A 24,248-nucleotide genomic window follows, 5' to 3' on the forward strand; every position below is an offset into this window, starting at 1 on the left:
GATTAATATCTTTTTGTACACACTCACTCCTCACAACAAGCAGTCAAATCTATAGATCGGCACACACGCGTTCTTCCCTTGGAAATACTGGTCTCTCAAATACCTCCCCTTCACCTTGATCTCCATCCGCATTTTTTCTTTGAAATAATCCCATACCCGGCTCGGAAAGACAAATAAATAGCCGACATTCTTATTCGACACAACGGCACACGTTTCCCCTGTCAAACACCCTTCGATCGGTTTGGGTAAGACGTGTATGATCTGCCCTTGTAATTCGATAAACTCGCTGAACTCGCACTTCAAACAAGCCATCATTTGCACATTTGAGAATTTCTCTTTTATCACTTCCTTTGCCCTTTCTTCGTGTTGCATGAAAAACGTTTTCACACCAACCTTAAACGTTTTAAGAGGAATATTTTCGTTGTGGGAATACTCCTCGACAAACAATACAGGAGGCTCTTTACTCAGAACGCTGTACTTCGTCGCTGTTATCTCAAGCCCACTAATCGGAACACACCCCATTTTGATCCCAACAAAAAACACCGTTTTGCCCAAAATACCAACAAACACAACAATCTTTGTTTTGCAGACCTCGACAGGTTTACTCGAGAAACTAATCACGTTCCACGTGTCGCTTGCTGGAACTCCAAATTTCAACTCGAAATCTCCTTGTGAAAAATGGTCAACGCGTTGTTGTACTTCATAGCACTCGCATCCCCCTCGTTGTTTCAGAACGTAATTTTGGTCAGTGCCTTTCACACCTTCATCTTCACTTTGTGTTGCTTTCTTCGGATATGAATATTGCGTTGTTTTCGCTGTTAAATACGTCTGGAACGTGTCACTTCCGTTGTTTAACCTCGTACCACATTCCTTCGATGGCGCCGCACCATTTCCATGGACAGAGGTCTCAATTTCTTCCATTGAATTTTGCTCATTTCCTGGATGTTGACTGAAACAACTTTCTATTTCATCTTCAGACATTTCGTTGTCCTCTCTCTTCTCTTTTAACCCAACATCGACTCTGTTTAAAATACCGTTAATATCGTCATCCTCCATCTTGCTTTGTTGCTTTTTCAATTCATCAGTCTCGATATCCCCAAACAACCGCTCAAAACTCGGCCGTCCTTCCAAATTACCAAACGTGGAGGACGATGACGTGAGTTTATCATATGTCCTCTTGTCTATTCCACCCAAGTACTTAATTTCGGGATACAGTTGTGAATTGTCGAGAATGGTTGCTCCACTCGACACACTATCCAATCCACTTTCTTCAAAACATGTTTCTTCAAGTCTCACCGTCTTTATTTCTTCTTCTTTTTTTGTTGTATTTCGTTGCAGTGAATTTCTTTTCACAGGAACCGAAGTCCATTCTTCTTCACTTTTGGATTTTTCTTTTGGTGTTTCGACATTGTCTTCTTTCTTGGTTTGAGGCTCAATCAAAAAGTCTGGTGTGACAATTCTTGGGATATTTTCCTCGAGCATCGTGTTTGTCTTATGTTCTGGGAACTGCACTATTCCTTGATTTTCAATTTTAGTGTTCGAAACTTGTGGCGACTTACGTTGAAAAACAGGGTCATTCAAAATGCGTTGCGTTTCCTCGTCGTCGTCGACAAAGTACTTTTGGATGTCTTCTCGTGACTTTTCCTCTATCGAGTCGAGAAGTTGTGAATTATCGAGATCTGGCAACGCTTTTATAGGCTCATGCGAGATTGCTTTTATGAGTGGTGGTGACTTTTTGTTGATTTTTGTGATTGCAGGAGGAATTGGCTTTTGACTATTTGGTCGAACGACAAATTTTGAGACAAAATTTGTAACGAAGATCGGCTTTTGGTTTTGGGTGGAACGAGAAGATTTGAAAGGTTTGTACTCGTTGCTTTTTTTACTTTTCATTTTTATCTTTTTTAGTTTCCGCCAATTGGAAAAACGTCAAACCCTTTTTTTTATCTGTTATTGACATAATAAAACTATATTTTATAATTCAATTTTATTACAAATTATAGTTTTTTTATCACTCTGTTTTGAAAAGAAAAAAAATAAAAAAAGTGAATAATTTTTTTAATTATAAATTATTATATTTTCAAGTTAAATATTTTTGGATGTACTAAAAAGAGGAATGTTTATAAAAATAGAATAATATTAAAATAAATGTATTATTTATAAATATTATTTTTTAATAACTATATAATAATGTTAATATAATAATTAGTTCAAATTAACACTATAAATGTTATTTGAAAATGTTATAATTTTCAAAACCTCAATTTGTCAATTACTCAAAAAGATTAAAAAAATGAGAAACCAATATAAATAGTAAATCGAATTAAATCAAATAACAAATTGAAATTTTATTTGAAAAAAATGATTAAGAAAATCACAAAACTGTTATCTCAAATAGATGTCTTTAGTGGTGGATTTAAACAAGTATATTCTTACATACATCAAGTCGAACGACGTGGTTTCTTTAGCATTGCTTATGCTAACTAACACAGAGTTTTTTACAAATTCCGATGGGACACAAAAGGAGATCTTGCTTCGTTCCATCACGCTGACACAACCGAACGTGACGTTATCTCTATCTGCGGCGTGTGTCCACGTATTACTTCATCCAACACCAGACTATAATTCAATAGTCGAGATATTACACAGTGCATCCTCGTCACAGTTGTATCTCACTGAAAAGCTTCAACCGATCTTCAAAGAAATTTTGAAGGGGATGGTAGTTGCAATTGACACAAAAGCGCTCACCGAGTCGAACGTGTTAGTGTTATTGACACCCATTTTATTATTCCTCAGCTGTGATGTTGAATCTTTACACGCGTCGGCAACTAAAGTACTCATCTCGTCGTGGAAGAATTACTCCACCCTTGTCGAACAAATCGTCCAAGACATCTGTTTGGCGTTTTCTACGTCAACTGCGCAACGATCAAAATCCGTTGCTCTTAAATTGGCAACGCCACTCACCGCTGCTTTGGTCCTCGCGTTGCAAGCAGACGGAGAGTACAAAAAGTCGACAACCCTCGCAACGACGTTCATGAACAACTTCTTCGCAACACTCATTTCTAGCGCTCAACCAAGTCTTCTCGCAAATTTCTCGGCAGATGTCATGTCACTTGCAACTACTCCGGCGTACCCGGCCGCTCTTATTTTATTTCAATTGCTCGTTAATGCAACACTGACTCAATTGGTCAAAGGGAAACTGCCACTTAGTGTGAAGTACGTCGCAATTGATTTCATTAGTCAAGTCGCGGCTTCGTTCCATTCAAAACAGACGAAAACGGACGATAAAATGCAAGAAGTCTGCAACAGTTGCGGGAACGACTTTGTTCAAACTGAAGGCGTGGAATGGACGAACGTGCCGCAGGGAATGTGCGGGAAGTGCTACGTGAACGAACTTCTCTCCGACTATTTCTCGAAACTGACGGGCAAAAAGCTCACTTCCATTTGGTATTTACGAGAGGCGGTCCTTGCTTTGGCCGCCAATTTAAATGTTTCTGGGTACAAACTGTTGTGTGGACTATTTTTGGAGCAAATTAAGAACGACGAGAAGAGCAAAGAATGGGAGAAAAATGCGCTTGAAACGCAACTGGGGTGGGAGGATCCACAGAACCATTTTATTGTGTCGAGGGTGAATATTGGAGAGGTGTTGATACGGTTTGATGCGTTTGATGACAAACAATTTCTTGAGATAGTGATACCGGAGTTTCCAAAAATACAGGAGATGTGTTTGAATTGCACATTGAAAATGATACAAGACAGTCAGGCGATGGTGAGAGCGAGAGGGTTAAAGGGGTTGGTGAGTATAATTAAAGTAACTCCGGATTTGGGGGACAAACCAATGATTCAGAACGTCATTGTGAACAGATTGAAAGACAAAAGTGCGACCGTTCGAGAGACTGCTCTTGATTTGGTTGCAATGAAACTTGGTGGGGAAGAGATTAATGAAGTTGTGGAACGACTGTTCGACGTGTCTGTGTTGGTGAGAAAGAAAGCCGTGAAACTAGTTTTAGTCAGAATTAAAGAAATGATATTTGAAAAGGACCCGCTTGCTTCTCCGTTGTTGAAAAGAATCTTTTTAATTGCGTCGCGACCGGACAGACAAAATGACAGAGAAGAAGCCAAGAAAATTATTCGAGAAGTCTTTCTACCTCTTAATAACCTCAAAATTGATTTGTTGATCAATGTGGTGCAAACGGAAATCACGGAAGCTGCGAATCAATTGATTGACACTTTGAATGATCAACAGAATGAAACGCTACAAAACTATTTGATCAGTCAACTTGGTTCGGAGAGTCTGATTAAGGTATTGATGTTATTGAAATTGAGTGCAAAGGGAACTTCAAGTAAAATCCGGATCGCAAACAAAATGGGTGATTTGATGAGTTTTGTTTGTTTAGACGATGACAAAGTGAAAGAAACGAATGCGGTGCTGGAGCTGATTTCATTGGTTGTGAGTCACATGAACGTAACAAAAAGCGACGAAATGGTGATGAAACGACTTTCTTCGACGCTTCTGAATATGACATACAAAACAACGAATTTGACGATGTTGATATTGTTGGTGAAGTGTTTTATCGGCGTCGAGCTGAAGAAAAACGAAATTAACACCATTGGAGATTTCTGTGTCCAATACTTGAAACTGGCACTGAACGACTCCGTGAGACAACGTGCTTTGAATGTGTTGGCGGTCATCTTTAAAAACGTGGATTTGAGTGCGACAAACAGTCTGAAGAACTACTACCTCAACTCAAACAAACCGGTCGCAGTCGATTTGTTCAACACAATTTTGACGCTCAAATCATCGACAAGCGCAGGGCTGATTTGCCAGATGAACACAATTTTTAGCTTACTCCAGCAATATCCGGGCTTGTATATCCACTACGAGACAATCAAAAATTACTTTTCGATATACATCACAAAGACACTCTCTTCGGGAAACGAACAATTGGCGATCTCAACTTTATCGTTGTTGTTTGAGTTGTTTGAAGCTGAAACCACAGACGACTTGAGCGCGCTTCAAACAACGTTGGCGCAAACGCATACAAAGGAATTACTTCCATTACTGACTTCACAAAGCGCGAGCGTCCGATTCAAAGCGTTAGTCTTGGCCAGTTCGATAATTAAGAAGGGTCTTATCAACCCAATTCAGATTTTGTCTGCATTGATCGGACTTGTCACGGACAAAACGCAACTTACGTCCACAAACGCGATTTCGTTGTTAAGACTTTTGAATGAGAAAAGCAGTTCGTTGATTCAATGCCGATTTGTGGAAGGGTCGCAAATGGGGTTCAAGCTGAGAGGAGAAGAGCGAAGTCTTATGCGAATACCACACCCACTGAGTTCTGTTTATCTGCTCTTTTCATTGAACCAGAGAAAAGCAGTTTTGACGAGTTTGGTTCAGAAGTTCAGTGACACAGTCGAAGAGGGAGTTTCGGAGGATGGGGTGTATGAGAACTTGTTCCTGTTGGAGGTTGTCTGTTTACTGCAATACACCAAGTCAACTGAAGTCATGATTGTGCTCCAGCCGCTTAAGAAGATTGCTGCGGTATCTTTGCCGGATATACGAGGATCGATGAAGAAAAGGATGAAAAGCCAAAATGTGAAAACGACGTCGATTGCGCAGTTAATTGTTTGTGTCTATGCCACGATGGTTGCAAACTTTTTGGGGAGTTATTATAATGTGAACGAAGAGGGAAATGCTGAGAACTTGACCACTTCAGTCAGCGATTTACAAGACAACCAACACCCATTTGTTGTTGCTGGGTTTAAGTATATAGACAAAATCATGAGCGACTTTGATGCTTTAAAGGCATTTTGGAAGTACTCGAGACAAGTGATGGATGGGGAATACGAGAACTTTACGCTTCAAAATTGATTTAATTTATGTGAGTTTTATTATGGAAGAACACATTCAACAATGTGAAAGGATAAATTAGCAAGCAGAAAGCTTGGCGCAAATAGCTGACGGATCGACCTTGTTCTCGATCAATTGGATGAGCTTGTCAACACCAAAGTCGAGGATTTTAGTGCAAAGAGAAGCGACAAATCCAGACACCTTGTCACAAAGGGTGTCAACGTATTCTTTCACTTTGTCAGCACCTTTGGTGGTCAAGAGAGATTCCAAAGTGTTGATCAAACTTGTGCACATATTACATAGGAATCCACCTTGACGTGAAGTGAATGCAAAAGCAACAGCAATGAACAAAACAAAGACGACGAATTTCATTTCACAAGAATGATTTAATAGATGTGATTTATAAGTAAAGTATTATTATTAGATAGTATTGAACAGGCGAGACAGCCTGTTCTGTCTAATAGTATCGAAAAAACAATCTGTTGGGTTCTTTGGGTTGAATGGTAAAAGAACTATTACAATATAATATAAAAGTAGTATATTTTATTAATGAAATTTTATACTAACTAAATTAATGGTAAACGAAAAAAAATATTTGTTTAAAAAAAACAAAAATAGTTTTGTTAATTATATAATTAATTATTAAGTATTATAACTAATTAATAGAACTAAAATAGTTTCATTTAATAAAAAAATAACCAATTAATCTATAATATTACTAAACTGATTACTATAAAATGAATTATACATGAATCTAATGATTACTAATAAAAGAACCATAAAACTTAACCAAGACAATACATCAAATTAACATTTTGCGTTCAAGCAAATAGATTCGAGTTGTGTTTGTCTGTAAGTGAGTTTCTTTCCTCTGAACCAGTCTGTTCTGAGAGAAGCTCTTTCTGCGTTAATAATTTTAGCGATAATGAAGTCGTGTAAAGCGCTTTCGAAGATATACTTTTCCTTCATAATGAAAGGAGGTACAGGGATGACGTCATTCTTTACGCACAAGTTAATATCATACTTTGGAGTATTAGAATATGGTTGGTCCAAATCGTACCCAACAATGAGGAAAGCGTGGTTAGTTGGTGATGTGAACGACGTGATATCAATTGGTTCTTGTATTCCATTGTACTCTTTAAATATGACAACGACAATATCATTTTGTATCAACTTTCTCTTGTCTTGTACTCCAACACTTTTCCCATTTACATTCATCAGCGTACTTACATGGAACGCTACTTGAATCTCATTATTTGAGAATGTCGTTGTTAAAGTCTCTGCACCGTAATTCCCATTTTCCAACCCTCCAAGGTATCCAACATATCCTTTCACACTCACTACATCTCCCAGCAATTTCAAAAATTGCATATAAAAAGGACTTCCCTCAGTGTTATTATAAAACTGATTCTCTGTGATCTGTCCCATCGCTCCATACAAAACTCCAACTTTAACCGCATTATGAACCCCACTCCCTTCAAACTTACACAGTGCGGAATATATCTGCCGACTTTGAATCGGACTCGGAGTCTTCCCGACAAACCCAGCTTCACTCAAAATTTGACTGTCGGGTGTGAGGATCGGATACTCCCGCCGTAAGTCCCCACGTTTCGACCAGATGATCACTTTCCGTTTCTTCTCTTTCTCACAGCCGTCGACTTCATTCCGCTCCTTCTTCACTTTATCAAGGAAAGTCGTGTTCTTTGGAAGCCCGTCGGTGATCGAGACCACTTTAATCCCTGTCGGAAGTGCTATGATGTAGTTGACATGCTTCTTCTGGTCAAAATGCTTCTCGTAATATCTGATCGCAAGCGACGCGTCGTGTGTGTTGTAACACTTCAACTCTTCACTTGTGCTTGTACAGCATGTGTAGAAGTTCTCAAGGTGATACCCTATAGGCAATGTCGCGATGTCAACTAACGCGACTTTGTCGGGGTTCACGGCAGTGAGCCACTTCTCTTCGGGGTATGTGACAGTGACAAAGCTTTTTTGCATCTTTTCGATTTGTTGTTGACTCAAAAACGGCTGTAAAAAGCACGAATGGAGTATTTCGTTGAGTTCCCGTGTAAATTTGTGTTCCTCAGCAATTTCAAAGATCGTCTTCCCATAGAACTTTAAATTGGTCTTTGCGTTGTATTGTAACAACACACGTACTGCCTGAGAATTGTTCCGCTTAACTGCACAATAGAGAGGGTAATCCCCACTCATTGTTTGAGTATTCACATCAGCTCCCCGAGAACAGAGTAACTCGAGGGCTTCAATATTAAGTGACGCATTACACAAACAGTTCAGTGCAGAATCTCCCTTCGAAGAAACTTCATTCAAAAATTCGAAGTTATTTGCATCGCTCGATAAGACTTTGCGCAATATCGGCAACAACTTTCCGATATCCATTTGTCGACATAAGTAGTGCAATGGTGTGCGATATTGGACATTTTTCAGTTTCACGTCTCCGCCCTTTTCAATTAACAGTTCCACTAACTTCACGTTACACTGCTGTTTCCCTAAAGCAACGTGTAAAGGCGTATATCGGAATTTATCACCGGCATTTGGATAAGCGCCTTTCTCAAGTAACCACATCGCCATATCTACAAATCCATGTTCGACAACATAGTGGAGAAGTGTTTTGCCATTTTCATCGCAATCGTTTGCACCATATTTTCTGACATAAGCCATCATCGGTTGTTCCGTCTGTGCTATTGTCACCGAATTTCCTTGGAACAGTTGTGTCATCTCAGTAAACTCTTTACGAGTCCCTTGGAGCGGCATATACGCAAACCAAAAGATCATCGCGCCTTTGTCGCAGACTTCTTTGAGATGGACAGTGAACCCGTCATATGATTTCTATGGCGTGAATGTGTTTCTATTACAATAGTAAAAACAATTAATAATTATAATATTTACTATTCTACTTATAATAAACTAATAAAGAACCAAACATTAATTTGTGAGTCAGGGACACGAATAGATGTGGGGTGTGTTGAGACTAAGTATGTATACAAATTGGGGACCGCACTAAAGATTTTCGGGAAGAGTACAGAATACTTCAATTGACCATTTGAAGGGTCGACAACACCACTTTCAAACTGTTCTCCACATAACGGAAATTGGAGGGAAAAAGTATGGAATTCCTTCATAAAATTCGACCGTGAAAGATCTTCTAAGTCACACTTCTCTTTGCGAAGCTTTTGGACCTCATGCTTTAATCGATCAATTTCACTCACTTCTAAGACTTCAACTATTTCCTTTTGATCAGGAGTCGCCTGTGGAGTATATAAGATCTCTTGAATCATGTCGAGGGGCGAGTTTAAATGGGGAGTCCCATCGTTTGCTCGCATTTTGTTTGTCTAAGTTTCAAGAGATCTTTTGAAGATTTCGGTAGGGAATTAACACCTTTATAATTATACAAGTCGAATAAAGATAATATATTATACCATCTTTATTCAATTTTATTGAATAAAATAACACCCCTTTTTTCTGCAGTTCATTGTGTTACTTTTTGTTGTAAAATAAGACTCTTCTTGGTTTTGTTATTTAATAGTATGATTTAATTATATTTGAACTAATGTTCAAGTGAATTTGATCCTCTAATTTATTAATTCTTTTATTACAAATATTAATATATTTCTTATATTTGATTGTTTGAAAATTGTACTATAATTTTTAATTTTTTTTCTCATTAGATTGTTATTATTCAAAACATTTATTTTGGAAAAAATTATTTTTCAACAGTTATAATATTATTATAATTGTTTTTTCAACAAAAATTAACAATTATTTTTGTTTGAAAAATAATTTAATTAACACTTTAAACAACATTGAACAAAATTCAAGTGGTCTAAAAATCGGGAAATTATGAGTTTATTAAATAAATATTCGTTTTTTAGAGTTTATATTATGTGCATAAACAATACACAAGCTAAAAAAGGAAAATCATCAAAAATTTGATTAATATCCCTGTAAAAACAGGCCAAAACAAAAATAAGGGTGTTATTTTAAGTGTTAAAACCAACAATAGTTTTAATAATATATGTGTTAGAGAATAATTAATCAAACTAAAAAAATAAAACTATAATTCATAATAAATATAAATTAAAAAAATAATTAAAAACTTTAGTAATAATAAATAACATCAATAGTAGTTAAGGGAGATATATTTTATTAATAAATAATATATTATTAATTATTATTATTAAACTAAAATAATAATGTAATACTAATAAAAATTATTAATTATAAATTAATCATACAACTCATTTATTAAAATGTTATAATAAAATTATTATAATAAATAGTAAAGCAATGAGAGTATTAAACAAATGAACCACAAAAGTCTTCTTACTGATTGAATTTGCAGAAGTACCTCAGTGCTCTTTCTCCACCAAAGCATAAAACGATATCTGCAGCTATAAGTCCGATGATATGATACTTCAAATCGTCTGTTGGGAATTTGACCATTCCAAAAAGGGTGTTAAGTTCAGGGACGATCTCAAGAGCAAGTACAACGATGATACTAAATATTGCCAACAACGAATATAACAGTGGCTTGTACTCTGTGATATTCTTTCTATACGGTTCTCCGACGTAGTTAACTGCGAATGTTGTTGCGTTGATGACATTTGACACCAAGAAGATGATAGAGTTAACTATGGTCGGTTTGAACTCTTCGTCTTCTTCTGGTATTTTGTAATCACTCCCAGCAGCTTCTTTCGCCCATTTAAGAGCGAGTTGGATAACAATAAAGTGGACGACTGCTTGGAAGATTACTGCGGAGACATGGAACACCGCAAAGATGTTCTTTGTTGGTTTTGACTTGCTCAACTTATCGAGTGGCATAGTGTTCGACAACATCAAGAAACAGATTGACAGTAAGATCCCTGAGACAGTCATTTGGATATCGGAATTTTTCACACGTTCAAGTTTTAATACTGACAAGTCGTAGGCACTAATTAAACAGTTCAACGCCAATATTCTGAACATTTGTTGTGTCGTAACTAATGTGCATCTGCCTTGTTTTAAGACTTGAGCAACAGGGGAGATCTCAATTGATTTACAACTGAATGGAGATGCCATTGAAGCGTCGCCAAATTTAGGCACTGAAGACTCATCATCGGGGATCCCTTCCATCATCTTCACTAATTGTTCCTTTAAGAACGCTTGTTTCTCCGCAGGGGTCATTCGCCGTCGTCGTTCAATTTCTTCACGACTCAGTTGCGTGACTGCTGGGCGTGTTGGCATTGGGACCAATCCCAATTTGATCGCATCAGCTTCTTTCTTTTCTTTCTCTGATGGTAAAGTGTTTAAGATCGCTACACCCACATCAGCACATTTCAAAGCTCCAACATCGTTGGTACCATCTCCACACATCAACACTATTTGATTCGACGATTTCATCACAGAAACTACTTCTTCCTTTTGATTTGGTGTAACTCGTGCAAACACCTTCGTTTGTTTAATAAGTGCTGAACTGATCAGTGGACTCGCAGTGAGAATATATGAAAGCGCCTCACCACTGAGACAAATCTCATAACTCAATAGACTTTCCGGCAATTTCGAGATGTCAAATTCCTCAAGCTCAACACCTTCCATATCACACCACACCCACTTCTCATTCTCTTTTGTTAATACCATCTTTGATTTGGAAATGATCTCGAGCTCCTCTGCAACGTGTGCTGCGGTATATACACTGTCGCCAGTAATCATCACAACATCGTGGCCACTCTCTTTCAGTACTTTAATATTCTCTTTACTCTCTTTCTTCAATGGCGATGTAAACAAAATGAACCCCCCAAAGATAAGATCCTTTTCAACGTCTTCTCGAACGTACTTCCCGCTCTTCCGCTCAACATTTTTGTACCCAAACGCTAACACTCTCATACCCTGTAACGTGAAAAAGCGATTAATGTTATCGTAGTGATGTGGAATATCAACGAATCGGTCTTTCAGTATCTCCGGAGCGCCTTTGGCAAACGCCACATATGTTCGAGTGTTACTCTGGAAATTGAAGATCGATGCAACAACGGACATCCTCTTTAACATCGATGAGAAAGGGAAGCGTTGGACTGTTTCTATCTGCTGGCTTGTTTTTTTAACTGGGCAGAATTTGTTTTCAGCGTTCAAATTCCACTTTGAAAATTCAAGGGCGGCTTTCTCCGCAGGGTCTCCAATGATCTTCCCGTCACGCATTCGCGACAGGGAGTTGCACGCCACAATCACTTGTAACTTCTCAATAGGAATTTTAGAAAAGTCCGTTTGGAGTTCGAATGGATCTGTTCCAAATCCCGCAACTCCGGCTACACTGACTTCGTCCGATGTTAATGTCCCCGTCTTATCAAATGCGCAGACATCAACAGACCCTGCAAATGGTATTCTGAAAGGTTCTGTGCAAAAGATGAATTGTTTCTTGAGGGATACAAGTGAGTAGTTAATCGCGTTAGTTAATTCCATTGGAAGTTCTGGAGGAACGACATTTGTAATGATTAACACACATGACAGTACCAATTTCCAGAAGTCTTTTCCTTTGACAATCCCATCATAAAAGACATATCCAGACGCTAGAATAGCAAAGACTAATAAGAACAAGATCACTACTAAACTCTCAAGGTTGTTCGCACTCTTCCTCTCCGAACTCGAGATGATTGTCCTCAACAACTTGCCTTGAGCAGTTTGAAATCCTGTATGAATAACATACCCATAACAATTCTCGTCTTGTAAGATATCAGTCCCACCAAAGAGAATGTGATGTTTGTGCGTCTCTAAATCAAGAACATCGTTCTCCGTCTTAGAATCAATTATTGTGGAAAGAGCCTCACGCATATGTGGTGTACTTTCCCCAGTCAAGATGGCTTCATTGACAACACACATCCCTTCCACTATCACACAGTCCGCTATAGCCTTTCCACTTGTGATTTCAATGATATCTCCCGGGTAGATGTGATCACTGTCTACCGTCTTCTTATCACCATCTCGATACACTTTGTGCTTTGTTGGCTCCATCGCGGCCATTGCCCGGAAATTGCCGTAATTCTTCATTCGCGTGAATGTCGTCATCCCTTCAAAGACAAAGAGCATGACGAGCATCATAAAGGCGAAGATCGGCATGTCGTCCAGCATCCACAAAACACTACAAAAGACTTGGAATGCAAAAAAGGGTTGGACTATTTGTTCTTTATACAACTCCATGAAACTTGGAATAGGAATCGTGCACTTATTAAGTCCGTAGTATTCATTCTTTTCTTCCGCAACGGCAGAGGTCAGACTTTGTGACATGGTGTACTCCTTCAGCATGTTCTTGTTTGGGTACTCGAGGGGGAAGAATGCGTTCTTCGTTGGGTTGTAGATGTATTTCTTGAAGCTAAAGAAGACGGAAATGCTCTGTTCTGTTTTGATTAATGTGGTCAAACAGTTCTCCGTCTTCGTTTTGTAGTACGCGTGAGTCGCTTGGTCGACTGTAGCGACTGGATTGTAGTTGATTCGGATATTAAATTTGGTTGACCATTCCGTGTTGAGGTACAAGAGGACATGGAAGACTAATACAACAAACAACAGAACAATGGACGCCGTCGAAAATGTTGATTCAATATAGATACCAACAGCAGCTGCTAAGACATACAAAGAAGCAAAAGGGTATCCTATTATAGTCTGTTTAGGATCTTTTTTAGTGTATAACAATGGTTTGATCCCCTCGTACTCTGACATGGCCTTTGTGGTTTTTTTAGTTTTTTTATCTAATTTTTATTATTAAAATTTAGTATTACAAAGTCTTATTAATTTAATTAATTTAATTAATAAATTAGAATTACACACTAAATAATCTTTGAAGAGAACGAAAGTATTTGGTGACGTTTTTTTATTCACATTTTTTAAAGTTGTATTATATTCAATAATAAATTAATTATAATATATAATACAAATAACAATAAAATGATGCAATTATATTTTCAAGTGGTTTTGGGTAATATTTAAAATGTCATCAATATTATCGATAATATAAGTTTATTTCAATAGTATACTATATAAAGAATATTTAAAATGAATACGATGTAATAAATAAAAATAATCTTAAACAATAAGCAGAACAATACATTCTTATTATTATAAATTTCTTTAAGTTCATCAAAAAAATTATTTTAAGTTGAAATAAATAAAATTAAGTTAAACAAGAATAGTAAATAATATTAAATAAAAATAATAAGAAACAATCAATTTGTTAGTGATTAGATTGAGATAAATCAGAACGAATAGCTGGCAAAAAAAAATTTTGATTTCAATGAAAAGTCGAGATTGCCCAAATGAGTTGCAAAAAATGCACTTCTTCAAAACAAAGTGATTACTCAATATATAATAATTTGAGATTCATATCACGTCATTAAATACCATGTCGTCTCTTGACACAACACTAAAAGATTTTGTATACCCGTATAAGTACGAGGTTGATAAGACGAGCAAGTATATATGCAAAGAAATGCCTGAAGCACCTTTCGAACAGATTTGGGAGAAGTTAAAAGGTGCTGCTGTGATGACATTAAGTAAGTACGATCCCTCACATATGGACGAGTACAAAAAGATGTTACTCAAAGGAGATTCTTTGTTCAACCCACAGTTCAAACAAATCGTCAGAGACTTCTTTGCGGGATGTTTTGATCAAGGGTCTCCAATGTTCCAGACGATCTTTAGAAACATGGTGGGCAAAGTCATGTGTTACATGCGCTTTAGTACGGAACAAACTCTATATCGCGAAGAACTCGACAAAGTGAAGTTAGACCGACCACTTTTCATCACATCAATGCCACGAAGTGGGTCGACCTTCCTTCACAACTTAATTGCGAATGATCCACGAGCAAATGCTATTCACTTCTTCGAACACGTATCACCAGGAAGTCACACAATGGATCACGACGCTCGAGTCAAAGTGTTACAAGACATGTTAAATGCGTTCCATGACAATTCAACGATTGATATGAATACCGTGCATAACATGGACTCTCCTATGAATTATGAGGAAGAGTTGTTCTTCATGGAGTTGCTTGGACAATGCTTTGTGATGTCATCTTCATTGCCAAGATTAGAACAATACAGGGAACATATATTCAACATTGATTATCACTACGTCTATGAGGCTTTAATAGACGAAATTAAAATGCATATCGTCGAATATCCAATGCAAAGATCAGATGGATTCATGTGTCTAAAGGCAGTCTGCCACTTCGCTTCTATGGCACCAATGCTCGACGTTTTGGGAGATGAAAAGTACAACGCCAATTTCGTCTGGATCCACAGAGAACCACTGGAACAAATCAAGTCACTGATCCCATTGTTACTTGGCGCTCAAGGAAGATTCGAACACGATTTAGGAAGAAATGATATCGAGTGGATTAACAAATATGTCCTCAAGATCAACGAAATTATATTACGAAACATCATAGCAACACGAGACGAGTGGATTAAGAAAGACCCAAAGAGAGCAGATCGTATCATCGACGTTGGCTTCGTCGACTTGGTTTCGCACCCCAAAGAAACAGTGGAGAAAATCTATAAGAAATTTGGAATCGACTACACGGAGGAAGTCGACAAGATCCTTGATATCACTATCAATGAAAAAGATCCACAGAGAAAACACGGAAGAAAGCAACACGACCAGAACTTATACCTTTTCAAAGACGATGATGTCAGAGAACAGTTCAAGTTCTATTACGAGAGATTCGGTGCATACCTTCCAAAGTATTATGAGCAGAAGTAAATAACTCGTCTTACATTCAATTGAGTTTCAGAACTATTGTTATATTACATTTTTATTATAAAATTTAAACTATATATTTTTTAATATATTATAATTATAATTATTATATTATTATATTATACAAACCACTCTTTTACTATAATAAACTATATTATAAATTATACTGCCGTTAAAAACACAATTTGGAGGAAATCCCGATTTCATAGGGAAAAACAAAATGGAGGTCAAGAGTGAGGAATAGTAAAAGATATAATAAAGGAGTTAATAAGTTTAAGTAAGAGAAGAGAGAGAAGGAGAGAAACTCAAAAAGTAGAGAACCCTAAAGGATGTCTGGTGTCACCATCTCATTGAAATCGACCTTGAACGGGCACAAAGGTGCTGTTACTACACTTGCGACCTCGACTGCGAGACCAGACTTATTGGTGAGTGGATCTCGTGACAAGACACTTCTTGTCTGGAACGTCGACACAACAAGCGAGGCACAACCAGAGAGCATTACCCCACAGAGATCTCTTCATGGCCATTCCCACTTCATTAGTGACTTAGTTCTTTCTTCCGATGGAAAGTTTGCTATTACCTCCTCATGGGATCAATCTTTGAGACTTTGGGATTTGGAGAAGTTCGAGTCGACCAAGCGCTTTGTCGGCCACGAGGGTGATGTCTTGTCCGTTGCTTTCTCTCAAGACAACACTAAGATCATTTCTGGTTCCCGCGACAAGACCATCAGATTATGGAACACCTTAGGCAAGTGCATTGCTACTGTGAAGAATGACAGCCACACCGAATGGGTCTCATGCGTCAGATTCGTTCCAAATTCAAAGGGAAACAAAATCGTTTCCGGTGGATGGGATAAGTTGGTGAAGACCTGGACCTTGGATCAGACTTGCAAGTTGGAGTCGACCATCACTCATCACAATGGCTTCATCAATACCATTGCTTTCTCACCAGACGGATCTATTATGGCTACTGCGGGTAAAGACGGTGTCATTGCTATGTGGTCGTTGAACAATGGAACTGGCCTCTATGAGTTCTTATATGACATCCAAGTCGGTTGCATCATCTACCAACTCGTCTTCGCTGAAAACCCAGAACACTACACTCTCATCGCTGCTACTGAACAGGGCGTCGCCGTCGTTAAGGACAAGGATATCATCTCCTTCCAGAAGACTTCAATTGCTTACTCCGTCACTTTGTCTGCTACTAGAGACACTTTCTTCACCGGACACGCAGACAACTCTATTAAAATGTGGAAGATCACTACTAAGGCAAATTGATCGCTTTTATTGACTCCTTCGGTTCGTTTGACACACTATTTTTATCGGAAAGCCTAGACCTAGTTTTCCTCCCTTTTTTCACTTAATATGTTCTCATCTGACCGATATATTATTATAGTATATTTATAGTTAAATTATAAATTGAGTATAGTAAAAAGGAACATAGTCTTAAGAGTCACATTATTGTTGCTCGTCTTCGTTTACATCGTCGTTTACATCGTTCTCCTCTTCGACCTCTTCGTTGGAATCTTCGTCGTAATTATCTTCGTCGCGGCCGTAGTCTGTCGTGGTGAAGTATTCCGATTGTGCCTCGTCGCGGGGGATGACAATGTTTTTCACGTATTCCATGAACTCGTTATCGTCGATTATAATTCTCTCGACCTCTCCGATGTCACTCTCTTCCTCAGGAACCATCTCATATAAGTTCTTCATTATAGAAGCTGCAACTAACCAATAGTCTGGCCCTATGTTCTTCTCTGCTTGAATTGCAACAGACTCTTTGTCCTTCTCAACTAACAGCTTCAAAAACTTTCCATCGTCTAATAAGGAAATAAGCACTTTCGAAACTTTAGAAGAGATCACTGCGGATATCGCCATTAAGACACTTTGTCGGACAATTGTGGACATATGATCCCCATATAATAACTCCACTAATAATTTCATGGTGTTGGACGCGACGATTGCATCGATGATGGTGTCAAAGCCGGAGAGGACAAGAGACAACACGACGTATAATAAGTTGTTAATGACACATGATGTATTCTTCTCAGTTAATGCTTTTTAAATAGTATTAAATAGTATAACATACTACTCTTCAATAATAAATACGAATGAAGAGTCAAACAATGCAAGAACAAACTTTCAAATGGAAGATATCGGGGAACTTGTTAATTTGAGTCAAAACGGACTTGAAAATTCCGGGTAAATTGTTCTGGTCTGGATAGACTAAGAAGGTTGAGCACGCGAGGATGTTAGAGACGTCACGTAAGATATGTTCCACGACAAAATAGTCCTTTGACACAAAGGCGAACTCAACAAAACTCTGTAAGAATTCGTTTTGGTTGAGTAACGAGAGAAATTTGATAGCTTTGCTATTAGTATACGATACTTTCCATACCACTATATTATGTATGAAGGTTGAGATGTTGGTGATGGTATCCAGATCAGTACTATTCATCATTGTCTGAAGAATGTTTTTGATGAAGCCGAACTTACAGATGTACTCAATGACACCAGAGTACTTATCATCGTTCTCTAAATGCATGAACTGGAAGATAGAGTCTAAGAATCCCGGGACATCATAATTCTCCATGATCGTTTTGATGATAGTCTCGTCCTCAGTGAATCTCTTATATACCAAATAATTGTCGGAAGAGATGACCGAAGACAAAACAAGACCCGCAGCTCCCATTTTTGTTTTGTTCTCGGACGCTATCGCAGCAAAGACATAGTCAACTAACTCTTGAGTCGACCCAATGACCTCAGACAACTGCGAAGGCTCCGCAAAGATAGACACACAGACTAAATGGAACTTATTGCTCAGACTTTGGTCGACGTCTTTTGGGTAATCGTACATCGTGTATTGTAATATCCTCTTAATAATGGCGGGTTCTTTACAAAACTCGACAAGAGAGCTGTTCGACTGGAACTCTTGTGGGAAGTCCTCGCACTCGAGAAGTTCTTCTAAAGTGCATTCGGATTTACTGAGTAACAAATCTATAGGAGATTGAAGTGGGGGGTAAAGTAATGAGTCGGCCCAATTCATTTCTACTTATCAGTCCATCGTTTTTGTATATCGTGACTAAAACAAACACTTTTGCTTTTCCAGAAAATTCAGTTCTTCTTTTCCTCGAATACCTGTTGCTCGACTTTTTTGTTTTTCTTTAATCATTCCCCACATTCATTACCTGTTCCATCAAAAAACACGTAGAAAAACGGGATTAGTACCTCTTTTACTACGAAACAGTTTCAAGGAAGTCGGCTTTAAGTATTGTATTATTTGTACATAGCTTTATTATAGTTAAATCAAACTATATCACTTAAACTCTTTTGTACTTCAAAATGTACTAAATGTATAATAAAATGTATCATATGTGTTTATTAGATAGGATGTAAATTAAAAACTATATATAGTATTTATATACTATATATAGTTTTTTTAAAGTAGATAAAGCAAAACTTTTAATCCAAAAGATACACTGATATGCCAATTTGCTAACGATTAGGACAAGACAAAGAACGTGCACGACACAAAATTAGAAGTTGAAATTTTGTTAAAATTTGGTAATTTAACGAAAAGTTGAGTTTTTCTCAATAAAAAAAAGTGAAACTTAAATTGGACACAATAACTGACATGAACGGAAATATGATTCGACTTGCAGGAGAGGAATGCAGAGAATGCATTATTCATGATAGCATTGTTGACGGAGAGGGACTGAGAACCACAGTGTTCACACAGGGGTGTCTGCGTAAGTGCCCGAATTGTCATAATCCCAAAACACATGCTCTCGATGGTGGGAAGTTGTACGACATTGAAGATATTTGTAATGAGATAGGAAAGTGTGGAGGACAGTCTGGTATAACAATTTCTGGTGGTGAGCCTATGCTCCAAGCTAAGGAGTGCATCAAGTTGGCAAAATACACAAAGGATGTATTACACCAAAACGTGTGGTGTTACACTGGCTACACGTACGACGAGTTGATTGAGAAAGGAACCGACGACCAAAAGGAACTTCTCAAACATATTGATGTTTTAGTCGACGGACCGTACATCGAAGCGAAAAGAAACTTGGAACTACTATTTAGAGGAAGTGACAATCAGAGGATCTTACGTCTGAAGGATGGAAAAGTGGTTTCGATCGACAAGGATACAAACTACTCTTCTTTTGAATAATTATTATTTTCATAATTCCTCTTTTTTTTTCCTTCTTTTTTTCGTTCATTCTGCATATCTCATCACATCCCTTTTTTCCACAATCTCTTTCTTAGAAAAATGTCAAATAAAATTAAAAAATGAAACGAAACGTTAAATATGAATCAAAAAGCTACACAAATTTTTACAATAAAATGTGTCAATTGAAAGCGAAATGTCGAAGATTAAAAACACAACAATTAACTCTAGTTTTAAAAGTATATTGAAAATGAGATATGATTTTATTCCCAAGATTGCAAAGCCAGAATAAAGGCAAATTTGGGCAAAAAAAACATAAGAGAAACAATGAGAAAATGACTGCTCTAAGCGGTCAATGTACACAAGACACCTCTTCAAATAGTAGCAGCAGCAACTCTGGGAGGTGGCAGACGGTTACCTTTTCTCTTGTGTTGTTGAAAATGAGCCTCAAACGTATTTCGCATAGTTTAAGACAAAAATGGAAGAAACTGAGAATTACTAAACGAATGTTCCTGAGCAGGCCAAACACAGAACAACGCGAAGAGATTCTGATCGATGCCGTCAGAAACAAGAGAGCTGAGTGGGTGCTGAAAGAACTCGAGAAGTCCACGGACAACGAATGGATCAAACACTCACTGAAAGGGTTCAAACTCCTTCAGGCCGCAGTTGTGAACGGGTTTGTCGGACTGACGACGTACATACTCGACACATTTCCAGAAAGGCTCAACTTTCAAGACCTCTATGGAAAGTCGGTGTTGTTCTATGCAGTCGAGAAACAGCAGTGGGATGTCGTTGAGTACTTGATGACAAAGTCGATCAATTATAACTTGGTCGAAAAACATGGAAATACAGTGTTGCACATCGTTGCGGCGCAAAAAATGCCGAAAGAGAAAAGCACAACGCAATTGGAGCTCGTAAAACGGCTCGTTTCGAGGAGGGTTGTTGTGAATGCACGGAACGACTTGGGAGAAACACCATTGCACATAGCGTGCCTCTATGCGAATAAAAGTCTCGTTGAGACGTTGTTGAGCCATAAGGCAAAAGTAGAAGTCGAGAGTTGGAAAGGAATGACGCCATATGAATACTCATTGTATTCTGATCAAATTGTTGTTGATTTGTCGCAAATGAGCGACGAGGACGTGTCGAGCAAGGGAAGCCCAAGCGATTTGGAACTGCCAAAAGACTCGCCTGACGTGAGCAGCGAACATTCTGACCCTAGTACATGCGAAAAAAAGAGAGTTGTCATGAATAAGGACAATGTTGGGGTTATTAGACAAAATTTGTCACCATCGTTATTCAAAAGGGACTACTCCCCACGTTTCCGTAAACACGAAAAACAGCGTTCACTCGACTCTCTCGATGAGTCTAAAATCATGACAGCTAGTAAAGGCTCGACTAAGTTGGTCAACGGCAATTTCTCGCCAGACGATGTTAAATTTGTGAAATACCGAAAATACGGAATCGACGAGGAGCGGTACAAAAAGCTCGAACAAACAGCCATTGAGATGGGAAAGAATATGAACAAACCGAAAATGCTACCACCTCGCCCGGAATACACCAAGGGGAAGAAGTTTAGAGTACTGTCTCTTGACGGCGGAGGAGTCAAGTGCGTTTATCAGTGCGCAGTCCTTAAAAAAATCAGCGAAAAGTTCCCCAATTTTTTCAATGAAATCGATTTGATCACGGGGGTTAGTGCAAGTTCCCTTCCTTGTGCTGCCATTTGTCTTGGGCTTGATCTCGAAACGACGCAAAAAATGATGGAAGCGATGTTGTACGAAACTTTCACAAGAGAAATCCACAAAGCAGGAATTGCAGGGCACCAATACTCGAATAAGTTTCTCTTTGTGATGGGGGACCAGGTATTTGGTAATTTGAAACTGGAAGATGTGACCAAAAAAATGTGTATCCCATCGTTTCTGATTGACACGGGAAAAAACTCTGAAGAGAGGGAGTCTAAAATAATGGCGTACAACAACTTCGATGGCAGTGAAGTGCCGTACTCTCTCACAGAGGTGTGTATCGAATCTGCAGCAGCTCCGGGGTACTTTGGGTCGGTCGACGGACATCTTGATGGTGGAGTAATCATGAACGAACCATGTGGGATTGTCATGCCAATGATCCTTGGGGAGTACGGACTCAACGTAGACAAGGACGATCTTGTCATTCTTTCTCTTGGGGCTGGCTATCCAGCGGCGCCTTACATTCCACTCGAAAACGTTTTTGATGCCGGGGTTGTCAAGTGGATGCCACACATGCCCGATTTGCATATCGAAAGTCGTAAGTTCTTTGTGGAGCTTGAGGCGAAACTCATGTTGGGTGATCGGTTCTTCCGACTCAACCCAAAGTTGCCACATTATGTCGACTTGGACGATTGCAAAGATATGGAACTCATCAAAGAGATGGGAAACTCGGTTGACATGACGGAAACGTTCGCATGGCTTGAGAGAAACTGGTAATCGAGTGTTTAGATTTGTTTGCATCTTTAGTTCGCATATGACAGCAATTAGCTGTCTCCTATCTAAAAAAAAACATCATTGAACTATACTGAATAGTTGTTGGTTAGTTCAAAAAATTTGCTTAATTTTTTAAAAAGCAGTTTTTTATCCTTGTAGATTGGCAGAAAGTCGGGAAAATATAAATAATAGTTATATCTATAACCAATTATTATATTTTTAATAAATTATGAGTTTTAATTAATTGTTAAAATTAGAAAAATACTTTTTGCAACAAAATAAACAAATTTTAGCAAATTGTATCGAAATAGGAGATATTTTACATCAAACGTTTTTCATAGAAATGTTTGATAAAAATTATTTTAATATTTGTTATTAAATTATTAGTTAAAGTTTAATATAATATAGTTTTGTAAATAGTAAATTATTACAATTAAAAAAATACAAATTTAAATCAAATAGCCAAGATCAAGTTTTTTTCCAAAATAAATATCATAATGTTATAAAAAAAATGTTATTAAATAATAATGATATTAAATTAACTATTTTATTTAAGTTTAAAATACTATAATAGTATAATAACATAAATGATTCGTAATACAATCAAATTATAGAAGTTTAAATTAAAATGATCAAAACGATTATTTTAAAAATACAATACATTGTAATATATTAATAATAAAACAACTATATAAATAAATTAAATATAATTACAATTGATACTCAAACAATACAAAGAAATAGATAAATAGTGATACACATAAACAAGAAATTAATCCAAAAGAGTGTCCTATCCGTCACAACAATTATACACAAAAAGGTTAGGCGCCACTCTGAAGGCATTTATTTTAAAACAAGAACATCCCATATGTGAAATTAAGGATTTCGATTTTTTGCTCTATAGCATCATTCCACATAAATTTGCTTTTACACTCTTTGACTGCTATTTTCAGCTGAGGGTCAGTATTTCCTTTTATAATGGCAGTTAAATAATACTCGAATTCATCACAGATCACTGGCTGAATAACATTAAAATCGGCTTCCAGTAATTTTAACCATTGGACGTATCCCGTCTCTTTAGTCCGTGCAAACACAAAGACGTTTTCTATTACAAGTCCAAGAAAAAATGCGAATATTTTGAGTGTAAATTTCAAATTGCCGCACTTGTGAGTGAGTTCCATTAATTTTCCGATGATTCCCCAGTCTTCCACGTTCACACCAAACAAAGAGTTCTTCACGTTATTTAATTCTTGTTTATGAATAACAAACAAACACAAAAATTGTCATCAAAGCCGAGTGTCAATAATGTTTCAGCAATATTCTTTGTTAAAAAGACACGCGTTCCTTCCACAAAATGTTGTTCAAGAATCTCTTCAAAGGTTATATTTGTACTCTCACACATTTGAAACGCTGACATCCGTGATACCCCCCTCGTCACTTCAGGTCCTTCAATCGAGTCTGTGTCTAAAGGGGATACTATTTGTCCTTGTAAAGTACTAGGACTCGTCTGCTCGACTCCACATTTCTTCTTCTTTTTAGTCGACTCTTTCGACATGATCAAATTGATTTCATCTTCGACTGATGACGTGTCAGATGCCATTTTCTTTCGTATGAGAAGATTGATGTCCTTTTCAATCATAGTGAAATGAACCCATTTTGTTGTTAAGTTGTTGAAGTCGACAAGGAAGATATCAGTGAGAGCAGAATGCTTACGAGACCCACTCTTGGTCGCTTCATCATGACACTTCCCATAACACAAAAGTTGTCCTTTACCTACAGATTTCACAAACACCTCTTGCTTGATTGCTCGCATATCTTCTTGAAGAAAGACAGTACGCCGCTGCATTGTTGTGTCCTTCCAGAGAATGTACTGGTATAGCTTCTTCATACTTGACATCTCTACCTTTTGATTTTGAAGATATGTACATCAAGAAGCTGTACTGGTTATATCAGCTTTCATACATGTACTTTTTACTCGTGTTTTTTTTTGCACCAGTTTCAAGAGAATTAAATCTTGGTTTGAATAATATCTTTTTCTTTA

General features: G+C 37.6%; 10 protein-coding genes across 10 annotated transcripts; 5 read left to right on the plus strand and 5 right to left on the minus strand.

The window, feature by feature from the left end:
* Positions 1-37: 37 nt before the first annotated feature.
* EIN_409670 (hypothetical protein) lies at positions 38-1,890 on the minus strand (the record flags this gene model as incomplete). The annotated part of the gene is made up of 1 exon (XM_004184946.1): positions 38-1,890. A coding segment is annotated over one exon (1,853 nt), but the record flags the coding sequence as incomplete, so codon positions are not given.
* A 505-nt stretch (positions 1,891-2,395) lies between these two features.
* Positions 2,396-5,872, plus strand: EIN_409680 (hypothetical protein; the record flags this gene model as incomplete). The annotated part of the gene is made up of 1 exon (XM_004184947.1): positions 2,396-5,872. The coding sequence occupies one exon, from the start codon at positions 2,396-2,398 to the stop codon at positions 5,870-5,872; it is 3,477 nt and encodes a 1,158-aa protein (XP_004184995.1).
* Positions 5,873-6,658: 786 nt separating this feature from the next.
* On the minus strand, positions 6,659-9,189 carry EIN_409690 (rap GTPase-activating protein, putative; the record flags this gene model as incomplete). Its single annotated transcript, XM_004184948.1, has 2 exons — positions 6,659-8,695; positions 8,791-9,189. 2 exons carry the CDS (start codon positions 9,187-9,189, stop codon positions 6,659-6,661), a joined length of 2,436 nt encoding a protein of 811 aa, XP_004184996.1.
* A 1,000-nt stretch (positions 9,190-10,189) lies between these two features.
* EIN_409700 (cation-transporting ATPase 13a1, putative) lies at positions 10,190-13,549 on the minus strand (the record flags this gene model as incomplete). The annotated part of the gene is made up of 1 exon (XM_004184949.1): positions 10,190-13,549. The coding sequence occupies one exon, from the start codon at positions 13,547-13,549 to the stop codon at positions 10,190-10,192; it is 3,360 nt and encodes a 1,119-aa protein (XP_004184997.1).
* A 679-nt stretch (positions 13,550-14,228) lies between these two features.
* EIN_409710 (hypothetical protein) lies at positions 14,229-15,590 on the plus strand (the record flags this gene model as incomplete). The annotated part of the gene is made up of 1 exon (XM_004184950.1): positions 14,229-15,590. One exon carries the CDS (start codon positions 14,229-14,231, stop codon positions 15,588-15,590), a length of 1,362 nt encoding a protein of 453 aa, XP_004184998.1.
* Positions 15,591-15,916: 326 nt separating this feature from the next.
* Positions 15,917-16,864, plus strand: EIN_409720 (receptor for activated protein kinase C, putative; the record flags this gene model as incomplete). The annotated part of the gene is made up of 1 exon (XM_004184951.1): positions 15,917-16,864. One exon carries the CDS (start codon positions 15,917-15,919, stop codon positions 16,862-16,864), a length of 948 nt encoding a protein of 315 aa, XP_004184999.1.
* A 180-nt stretch (positions 16,865-17,044) lies between these two features.
* On the minus strand, positions 17,045-18,629 carry EIN_409730 (hypothetical protein; the record flags this gene model as incomplete). Its single annotated transcript, XM_004184952.1, has 2 exons — positions 17,045-17,626; positions 17,724-18,629. The coding sequence occupies 2 exons, from the start codon at positions 18,627-18,629 to the stop codon at positions 17,045-17,047; spliced, it is 1,488 nt and encodes a 495-aa protein (XP_004185000.1).
* A 588-nt stretch (positions 18,630-19,217) lies between these two features.
* EIN_409740 (Anaerobic ribonucleoside-triphosphate reductase-activating protein, putative) lies at positions 19,218-19,757 on the plus strand (the record flags this gene model as incomplete). Its single annotated transcript, XM_004184953.1, has 1 exon — positions 19,218-19,757. One exon carries the CDS (start codon positions 19,218-19,220, stop codon positions 19,755-19,757), a length of 540 nt encoding a protein of 179 aa, XP_004185001.1.
* A 503-nt stretch (positions 19,758-20,260) lies between these two features.
* On the plus strand, positions 20,261-22,210 carry EIN_409750 (ankyrin repeat-containing protein, putative; the record flags this gene model as incomplete). Its single annotated transcript, XM_004184954.1, has 1 exon — positions 20,261-22,210. One exon carries the CDS (start codon positions 20,261-20,263, stop codon positions 22,208-22,210), a length of 1,950 nt encoding a protein of 649 aa, XP_004185002.1.
* An 845-nt stretch (positions 22,211-23,055) lies between these two features.
* EIN_409760 (hypothetical protein) lies at positions 23,056-24,104 on the minus strand (the record flags this gene model as incomplete). Its single annotated transcript, XM_004184955.1, has 2 exons — positions 23,056-23,439; positions 23,481-24,104. 2 exons carry the CDS (start codon positions 24,102-24,104, stop codon positions 23,056-23,058), a joined length of 1,008 nt encoding a protein of 335 aa, XP_004185003.1.
* Positions 24,105-24,248: the final 144 nt, after the last annotated feature.

Source organism: Entamoeba invadens (genome assembly GCF_000330505.1).
Source record: "Entamoeba invadens IP1 unplaced genomic scaffold scaff_1105074726225, whole genome shotgun sequence".
NCBI lineage: Eukaryota > Evosea > Mastigamoebida > Endamoebidae > Entamoeba > Entamoeba invadens.